Source organism: Labeo rohita, chromosome 8 (genome assembly GCF_022985175.1).
Source record: "Labeo rohita strain BAU-BD-2019 chromosome 8, IGBB_LRoh.1.0, whole genome shotgun sequence".
Classification (NCBI taxonomy): Eukaryota; Metazoa; Chordata; class Actinopteri; order Cypriniformes; family Cyprinidae; genus Labeo; species Labeo rohita.
The window spans coordinates 29,352,947-29,363,641 of NC_066876.1; the positions used below are offsets into that span (position 1 = coordinate 29,352,947).

At 35.3% G+C, this 10,695-nt stretch overlaps 1 protein-coding gene across 2 annotated transcripts in view; it reads right to left on the reverse strand.

Annotated features, from left to right (window-relative positions):
• Window positions 1-8,830, reverse strand: part of tafa5l (TAFA chemokine like family member 5, like) — a 73,518-nt gene extending 64,688 nt beyond the window's left edge. The window contains exons 1-2 of one of the 2 annotated variants that reach the window (XM_051117835.1): window positions 8,663-8,830; window positions 4,560-5,210 (exon numbers count right to left, since the gene is read on the reverse strand). In XM_051117835.1, coding sequence (XP_050973792.1) covers window positions 4,560-4,656 — 97 coding nt within the window. In that variant the 5' untranslated portion in view covers window positions 4,657-5,210; window positions 8,663-8,830. Of the gene's footprint in view, window positions 1-4,559; window positions 5,324-8,662 lie in introns of those variants that run through there. The other variant, XM_051117834.1, reaches the window with a different exon arrangement.
• Between the last annotated feature and the right edge of the window lie 1,865 nt (window positions 8,831-10,695).

Sequence of the window (10,695 nt, forward strand, 5' to 3'; positions counted from 1 at the left end):
AACAACATCGACTACAAATCATGTCATCTTAAATCATAGCTGGTGGTTGTCAAAGTTGGTCAGAAATTTCACCCGCCAAGAATCAACAGATGAATTACCTTTCCATGAGAGCACTTCCAGAAAAGGCCTCAAGAAATTGCCTGACGAACTCGCTTTTCTATTTGCTCGTTGATCTATTTCCTATTGAAACAAGATGTTTAGGTGGGACATGTTGCAAAATAGCCGATAATGTTTAGTAAAGTAACTAAAGCTATTCCATATATTCAATATATTCCACAGTCTTTCAGAATACTGGATCCTGCAGGTATGCAGTAAAACAGTTTAATGCTTCGCAACAACAAACTGTAAAAAATAAAAATAAAAAAAATTGGGTCAACTTAAAATAATTTGTTACCTGGCTGCCTTAAAATGTAAGTTTAGTCAGCTCAGATAAGTTTAGTCAACCTGAAATGTTAAGTTGTATGAAGTGACATCATAGATATTTGTGTTATTTGTAGAGATATATGTGATATTTGTAACATAAAATTTAAGGCAGCCAGGTAACAATTTATTTTAAGTTGAAGCCACAATTTTTTTACAGTGCACATGTGTGTACATATAATTAACAAGTATGCTTCATCAGTGTTATTATCATTAATGAAAACTAAAATGAAAACTAAAAAGATTTGAGTTAACTGAAATAAAAAAATATATTTTCATATCGACAGTAATTTTAAGTTTCTATATTATTTATCATAATAAATATACATTAAAAAATAAAATACATAAGAATATATTATAAATAAATAATTAAATGTCAAACATGTCAAATGCACAAATGTAAATGTAAATAAACTAAATAAAACATTAAAATGCAAATATAGTTTCACATGACCCCAAATTTCTCATTAAAGCATTTTCATGTTCACAATAATTTTAAGTTGAAATTGAAAACAATTATTTATTAAAAAAGTAAAACTAAAAGAAAATAAAAATACATAATGTTATTCATAAATAAATGTATTGAAAGTCAAACATGTCAAATACACAAATGTTAGTGTAAAAACTAAATGAAATGTGAAAATGAAAATCTAAAGTTAAACCACCAAAAAATGATGCTTTACAACATCTACAACAAAAAAAATATATGCTTTTTATTTTTTTTAAATACTAGTTACTGTAACTTTGACAGCCCTAATAAAACAAAAATTGGAATGCTCTAAACTAAAACTATAAAATACTAAAAATAATAATGACAGAGAGCACTACATTATAAAGACAAATTAAAAAAATAAAACATGATATTGACACTGAAATTTAATTAAAAACTCAAACATATAATAACCATGTGATGGCCATTGAAAGTAGGTTTCACCGGTGACCTATTTTTCCTCACAGGCCTCTCAAAAGCATGAAACAGACTTATGTTTTTCCTTGTCTGTTGCAAAGTGTCTAATATGCCATGATCAGAGGTATTTATGACTCAGGTGATTGGCTCAGAAAATCTTTCTGGAACGGAAGCAAAGGCAGCATCATCCAGGCTGCATGCACCAGCCTAGCAACTGCCATTAAGATGGATGAGACTTCTGGATAGCTCTCCAGGTTTATTAGAACTCCTTGAAAATCAACCTACGAGCGGCTTACAGTTGTCTCTGCATATTAAGCCAGATACAAGAAAGTGCTTAAACATCAGAAAAATGTCACACATCACCTTTAACCGAAGCGAGCAGTATCTCAGATGTGCAGTGCAGCATTTGGTGCGCTTGACAGATAGAGAAAGACGTCGGTCAGTGACATGAGCTTGTGTCCTAACAGCCTGCAGATTTGCACATGCAGAGAAGCTTGTTTGCATCTCACACCACAAAGCAGGCGAATCAAATTTGCACAGGCATTAGTTCGACCGCGCAGTGGTGCGGGAGATGCTCAATGAAACTGAAATCTTTTTACAATATTTAACAAACGACTAATCTTCTGCTCCGAGCTTTCCGGGGAATTCCGCTACGGAAGAAGGGAGAATTTTTAATTGGACTCCTGACAATTGATTTTAATCTTGTAAATCTCTCATCTCGTCACTGTCCCTCTCGTTATGCCCGGGCATCGGTGATGAAAACGCTCGGTGCATTATCGTGATGTCATCACAGCGGCTCTGTTGTGATTCTGGATGACAGCCCTGGCCTGAGAGGACAGCATAATTAAATCACGACTATAACAAACGTGCTGCTGGCGCACAAAGACACACACGCGTCTCCGTATCGCTTACATCTTACCACAATTAAAGCGGTATTGAAATACGCATGTGTACGCTGGATCTTTTAAAAGGCCATTAAAAAGACAAGGGCGACGCAGGTTTTCATCACATGCCTGTGGTGCTTGAAGGGTCAAGGCCTCGTCGAAACCACATGCTTTCATCTGTAAATGACTCGGAGCCAAACAGTGGCAAAGGTCGATGGTCACACACATTGATTGGTCGATATCTCACCCACAACTTCAGCTGGGTCACGGATATCATTATCGAAATGAAAGGCAACCACACTGTTGCACCACAGCAATCGAAGGTTGTCACTTCATCCAACTGTAGACCAAAATAATGTTCCTTAAATAGATTTTTGTCATCATTTACTCATTCCAAACCCATATGTCTTTCTTCAGTGGAAAGAAATTCATAAGTAATATATATATATATATATATATATATTTAAAAAAGTCTTTGATGCAATGTAAGTGACTTTCTTCAGTGAAAAATAAATAAATAAATGGCTAGACTGCTAAAAATGTATTTATTTACTAATTGGATAAAAGTCAAAGGGACCCAAAACAGTGGTATATTATGGTTTTTATTTGCAAAAAAAAAATATATATATATATATATATATATATATATATTTATTTTTTATTTTTTTTTGTATGCAATGTACAATGTAAGTAGCATGTAAATAAAATATAAATGCATTCTTATTTTTATATTATGGTTTTAATTAATAATAAAAAAATCTATCTATCTATCTATCTATCTATCTATCTACATATATATATATATATATATATATATATATATATAATGATCAAAAATTAATTCAATGCAATGTACAATGTAAGTAGCATGTAAAATAAATGTAAATAAATTAAATGAAACATGAACATGCAATAGAGAGAAACTAGACTGTTAAAAGGCTATTTATTTAGTTATTTATTTATTGTTTTGTTTGATGTTTTCTTTTTTTCTTTCTTACTTTTTTTTTATTTTGGCAGAATACAAAAGAATATATTCTAAAAAACAAATATTCAAAATAAAAGTCAAAAGGGCCCAAAATCTATTTATACATGAACAACATTACAAAGACTTCACAGCAGAAATATCCCCTCACCTTGGCTGTGAAATACAACATATTCACTGACATTTGATTCGTGATTTATCAGCTTCTGCAGCTGTACCTGATGCAAAAATTTCAGGCCCTGAGGTATTTCATGTTTCTTCATGGTGGTCAGAATAAAAAATGTATTTCAGCAAAGGAGTTTCCCTCCTTAGTTTGAGCCGGAGGCCATGAAGCCCAAATAAAGCTCAGCCATTAACTGAGAGGATGTAGAAGGGATGTTTGATCCCTCAAACACAAGACACCAGTTCACGCCTACAAACGCTCAATGCGCCGAACGTCTCCATTAAACGTGAGGATTTGTGCGGCAGGGAGCCCATAAATCTGCAGTATTACCGTGCTAAGACGTCGCCGTGAGATGAAGTGTTAATGTCTGTAATATCTCTTATTATATCCCATCTTAACTCCAAAGCCCATCGCACCCCCCGCTGACAGCCATCTGCAAAACTTCCACATCAGTACACAAACGCCGTGCCATGTATGACATGCCTCCCAGTGCCTTTTTAGGGCAGTTAGCTTATCAAATGTGAGTCACATTCTTACCCCTGACTCAAATCATGACTATCCTCTTCATTACCTCTAAAACACACAAAAACGCCAGACACACACATGCAACAAAACATTGTGTAATGCATGTCAGGAGGCATAGATGCAAATGCATGCATACGAAAGCACTGGTCCCTGAACACATCTTTCACAGCATTAGAAGAAGGAAAAAAAACTTCAGAGCTTCACACTACAACTGATCTGACACACACAATGCACCTCTGAAAGCCATTCATGCAGAAAAGAAAATCACAAATTTTAACAATGAAACTAACTGAGCTTAGATTTCTTCAAATTTGTGGTTTAGATCTCATATTTGGTTCCTAGGAGAATCCACTGAGACAAAGTTACATCTCCAGTAAATCTCCTGAGCTGTGAAAGAGCAGCCCCTGAGCAATACAATTTTCCTCTGGGTTGTGAAGCATGCCCTCTATATTATGCTATAGATTTCCATAATAATATCACAAGCTCTCCGGTGTCTCTCAGAGGAGTTGTTTTGAGTCCTACACTATGTGGTTTCTCCCCTGGGTGTTAAGGCACAGAAGAAATCTGACAGCTGCATTTTTAAACAACTTTAAAATAGGGACACAATCAGGTGAGTCTATGCATAGAGATTTCAGGTTACCATAGTGAAAGTAATGTATAGTGATGCTCAACACTTGCCTTCTTTCAGGATGTGGGTGTAGATCATCCACAGCATGAGCAGGCAGCAGAGAGACGCGCCTCCGCCGGCACAGAGCGCCCGCATCCCCGACTGCATCCTAACTACGTCCCGCAGAAAATACTCCCGGCACCCAGCCTAAAGCAAGTTCAGAGCAAGCTCGGCTACTTCCATAGATTTTCACGGGAATGTGGCCGGGATGCGAGGAGAGAGTTAATCCGACGTGAATTTACGCGCAGTGGTTTCCATTTTACGCATCTCATAAAACGCATTAAAATATTTAATTTGCAGGGAGGGGCATTAAAAAGTCATCATTTAACGGGTACTTGCCCAATCTGATTTTAACAATAAAGGCTAATGTGTGTTTTAATTAAAAAGCGAAAGCAAAGCAAATCAAATTGATGGAAAACTCATCCAAGCAAAAGTAAAATGAGTCATAATTTGGTCCGTTGGAAATTGCGCAAATCCTCTGCGGTCTGGAGAAGTATCCACACAGGGTGAAATGGTCAGTGGTAACAGGTCCAGAATGTACGGATGCTGACTGTAGATGAGCTGGAGACGGAGGTTCGGTTCTGGATCTTCAGAAATGCGTCTTCCTCAATGTCACTCCGACGTTCCCAAACCGGATCGTGTCAAATCATACAGAATCTGCCCTGTGGAGTTACAGAGAACAGCAGTGAAGCGTTTCGCGCACATTCTCCGTGATTCGTGGCTGGATTCAGAGCTGAGTTCTCCCTCCTCTAGCACGGGCGCGCACACACAAATACACGCACACATACACACACTTGCAATGTGGGGAGAAGGGATGGAGACCGTAAGGAATTTAACTATTCCGGTTCCCTAACGATTATTTTAGCACTTAAGGAAGAAATTATTTGACGATGCAATAGAACTGTTCAGTTTGTGGTCCTAAAACCCAGAAAAAATGGATTTTCAAAGTAGGTTTCCTTACATATTCTGATTTATGACTAGCCTTCATTAAGTTCTGCGGTTAATTTAAAAGTCTTTAAGGTTTGTTCTACTTCAGTTACGTCAACTGATAACAGCCTACGTTTTATAAGGACCTGCTGGTCGAAAATCGCCTCGCACAAGTTATTCGTTTGGGAATCGCTCTGTACGTCGCGTCTAATTCAGTGAAAAGAGCCGAGTCGGAGTCATTCCTTTGGGAATCAAATTATATTGGTCGCGCTGTATGTGTTTGATTCAGTAAAAAGTACCGGATCTTCATAGTCATTCTCTCTGAAATCAAACTGTAGGCTACTAGTCGCGCAATATGCGTTTGAGTCAGTAAAAAGAACCGGTTTATCGGAGTTAGTCCCTGTGGAATCGAACTGTACTAGTCGCGCAATGCGTTTGATTCAATAAAAAAAGAGCCGGCTCTTCGGAGTCATTCCCTCTGGAATCGAAATGTCCTGGACTCGAGCTGTAAGTATTTGATACAGTAAAAAGAACCGGCTTATCGAAGTTATTCCCTCCAGAATCGAACTGTACTAGTTGCACTATGTGTTTGATTCAGTAAAAAGGACCGGCTCTTCGGAGTCATTCCCTGTGGAATCGAACTGTACTAGTCGCGCTGTAAGCATCTAATACAGTTAAAAGAACCGGCTTATCGGAGTTATTCCCTCTGCAATTGAACTGTACTATCTGCACTGTTTGCGTTTGATTCAGTAAAAAAAAAAAGAACCGGTTTATCGGAGGTTTCCCCTCTGGAATCGAACTAGTCGCTCTATGCGTTTGATTCAGTAAAAAGAACCGGCTCTTCGGAGTCATTTCTTTTGGAATCGAACTGTACTAGTCACGCTGTTCGCGATTGAGTCAGTAAAACAAGAACCGGTTTATCGGAGTCATTCCCTCTGGAATCGAACTAGGCGCGCTATGCGTTTGATTCAGTAAAAAGAACCGGCTCTTTTGAGTCATTCCCTCTAGAATCGAACTATAATAATCACGCTATGCGTTTGATTCAGTAAAAAAGAACCGGCTCTTCTGAGTCATAATCATTCTCTCTGGAATCGAAATGAACTAGTCGTGCTATCCGTTTGATTTAGTAAAAAATAACCGGCTTATCAGAGCTACCCCCATTTGACATCGGACTGTACTAGTCGCGCTGTTCGTGTTTGAGTCAGTAAAAAAGAACCGGTTTAACGGATTTATTCCATCTGGAATCGAACTAGTCGCACTATGCGTTTGATTCAGTAAAAAGAACCGGCTCTTTTGAGTCATTCCATCTGGAATCGAACTATAATAGTTACGCTATGCGTTTGATTCAGTAAAAAGAACCGGCTCGTTTGAGTCATTCCATCTGGGATCGAACTAAAATAATTACGCTATGCGTTTCATTCAGTAAAAAGAACCGGCTCTTTGGAGTCATTCCCTCTGGGATCGAACTGTAGTTGCGCTACGCGTCTGATTCAGTAAAAAGAACCGGCTCTTTTGAGTCATTCCATCTGGGATCGAACTGTAGTTGCGCTATGCGTCTGATTCAGTAAAAAGAACCGGCTCTTTTGAGTCATTCCATCTGGAATCGAACTATAATAGTTACGCTATGCGTTTGATTCAGTAAAAAGAACCGGCTCTTTTGAGTCATTCCATCTGGGATCGAACTATAATAGTTACGCTATGCGTCTGATTCAGTAAAAAGAACCGGCTCTTTTAAGTCATTCCATCTGGAATCGAAATATAATAGTTACGCTATGCGTCTGATTCAGTAAAAAGAACCGGCTCTTTTGAGTCATTCCCTCTGGGATCGAACTGTAGTTGCGCTACGCGTCTGATTCAGTAAAAAGAACCGGCTCTTTTGAGTCATTCCATCTGGAATCGAACTATAATAGTTACGCTATGCGTTTGATTCAGTAAAAAGAACCGGCTCTTTTGAGTCATTCCATCTGGAATCGAACTATAATAGTTACGCTATGCGTTTGATTCAGTAAAAAGAACCGGCTCTTTTGAGTCATTCCCTCTGGGATCGAACTATAATAGTTACGCTATGCGTCTGATTCAGTAAAAAGAACCGGCTTTTCGGAGTCATTCCCTTTGCATCTAAATGTACCAGTCATGTTGTTTGATCCAGAAAAAAGAACGAACTTTTTGGAGTTATTGCTTTGGATTCGGACTACAGGTCGCGTTGTATGCGTTTGATTCAGTAAAAAGAACCGGCTCTCCGGAGTCATTCCCTTTGCATGGAAATATACTAGTTATGCTGTTTGCCTTTGATACAGTAAACAGAACCAATTTTTGGAGTTATTCCCTTTGGATTCGGACTACAGGTCGCGCTGTATGCGTTGAATTCAGTAAAAAAAGAACCGGCTTTCCAGAGTCATTGCTTCGGGAATCGAACTATACTGGTCGCGCTGTGTTCGATTCACTAAATACAAGCGGTTCATTAGTTACTCCTTTACTCCATCGGGACAAAAGATTTAAACATTCTATAGCTAAATCAATAAATGCCTCAAGCGAAGTTAAAAGCGAAATTAAAAATGTTAATATTTACGAATATCCAGTTTTTAATAACCAGCCATTTACTATAAAAAAACAATGTAGACTAACTTTTTCAGATTATCTCCTACTGACAAAACTACAAAAAATAAAAACTAGTGATACAAAAAAGAAGAATGCTACTTACTGTACGCATCCTTTCACATGCTGAAATAGCACATATCCATTTTTCATGAAGTCATTGTTTACACTTATTTTCTTCAGAGAGACCCAGCAATATTTGCAAAGTATTATATGATCTTGTAACAAAGTATAGGGTTGTGACTGGAATGAATACTATACAGGATTAGTTACACAAATAAACAACTGGAATGCTTTCTTTTATATGAGTGAATATATACATAAAACAGCAGCCCATAAAAAGCCTCTTCTAATGCAATATGCATAGAGCAGTGTGCATTATCCAAACAGGATGATTTAAACAATGACATTTCCATGAGCTTTACATAAAGTATTAAACATGGTCACAATCTATCAAACTTATCAGAATACAACAGCAATGATGACTCCACGATAATGCAATATGGGTTAAAAATTGTTATATACCACTATACAGTAGGCATCACAAGGAAAATACCATACATCATAAACAGATAGATTTAGAGACACATACCTCAGGTGATTTGTAGAAATATTCTGCAAGCTGTAGTGACTGACATGAGAATGCTTTCCAAAACACACCACAAAAAATGTCAAATGGAGTCAAGCTTTTTTTCCTTTGCAAATTCTACTGTGCTCTATCAATATGTTGTTTTTCCTCTCACTCTCTCTCTCCCTCCCAAAATCTGCACGTCATTCCCTGGGAGATAAGACCAGGTACACTGCTTCATCTCCATATTTTGGTATTCTGCACTGCACTGCGCTGGTGTACAATCCATTCGCATCTTTCAAGATTCATAGCAAACCACCATTAGACATTTTTTTCTCCTTCTGCTATTGGCGTTACAAAAAACGTTCCCTATCCTTAGTCAGCAATGTGAAATGAACATATTGCTCCACATTGATTATTCATTCGCTCTCATGTCTTTCCAAACCAGTATGACTGACTGTCTTTCTTTCATGGATCACAAAAGATGATTTTTTCTTTCCTTTCAAAGACCACGTTCAGTGACCAGGGGCTTTCAGGCTCTAAAAAGGACAAACAGACATCATAAAAGTACTCATACCACATTTGTCATATACATTTTCAATTGGACTTTTATGGTGCTTTTATGTTCTTTTTGAAGCTTGGCACCTGGCACCTGAAAGATTTCATTTGTGTGGAAAAACCAGAGTGAAAATGCTTCAAAACATCTTTTGCGTTCAAATACAATAAAATTAACAATAAATAAAATAATAATAAAAATAAAAATAATAAATGGAAAATAAAAGCAAGCAAGCATAATTATCCTTTGTACAATTAATGACTTAACATGTTCAGTTACATTTTTAGGGATAAAAGCTAAGTAATAACTTTAAAATTGTTATAATATTATTATTATTGTTATTATTATTATTATTGCTGTTGTTGCTGCTGCTTCTGAATATGTTTTTATGTATTTATTTGTAAATAAATAAGTAATTACATTATTTTATTAAAAATAAATACATAAAAATGGTTCATCACATTTTATGTATTTAATGATTTATTTATTTGTAAATAATAATAAATAATAGGGATGTCAAAAGCAAAGAATAATTAATCTCTGTGCAATTAATATTATTGTTGCTGCTGCTGAACAAAATGTGAATAATGTTTTTCATTTATGTGTAAATAATAAATTATATTTTATTAAATAAATATGTAAAAATGATTCATCAAATTTTATGTATTTATAATAATAATAATAATAATAATAATAATAATAATATTATTATTATTATTATTGTTGTTGTTGAACAAAATATGTGAAACCATTTTTTTTTATTATTTATTTTTGTAAATAATTAATAAATAATAGGGATATCAAAAGAAGCAAGCATAATTAATCTCTGTCTAATCTAATTTAATTAATCTAATTAATGTTCAGTTAATTTTTTGGGGAAAAAGCCAATGAACAAATATTTGTATAATAATAATAATATCATTAATAATGCTGTTGTTTAACAAAATATGTAAATTGTTTTATTTATTTGTAAACAATGAATAATAATTATGATATAATTATGTTATAAATACATGAAAAAACATGGTTCGTCACATTTTATATATTTATAATAATAATAGTAATAAATTATTATTATTATTAATTTTTATTTCTGTTGTTGAACAAAATATGTTAAAATTTGTATTTATTTATTTGTAAATAATTAATTATGGTATAATTATCTTATTATAAATAAATACATACATAAAATGGTTCATCACATTTTATACATTTATAATAATAATAATAATATTATTATTATTATTTATAAATGCTGTATTCTTTTCAAATAACATATACACAGTAACCTGGGGCATTCCAAGCGTCAAAAAACACAAAAACACAGCATAAAAGTATTCCTACGACTTGTGTCATATGCATTTTCTGGTTGTTTGGACTACTATTATGGTGATTGTGTGTCCTTCAGGTAACGCTTAAGTAAAATACAGGTTTACAACAGCATGCATGCACACATGATAACAGAACCTTCATTTTTGGGTAAATATTATTCCTCTAAGTA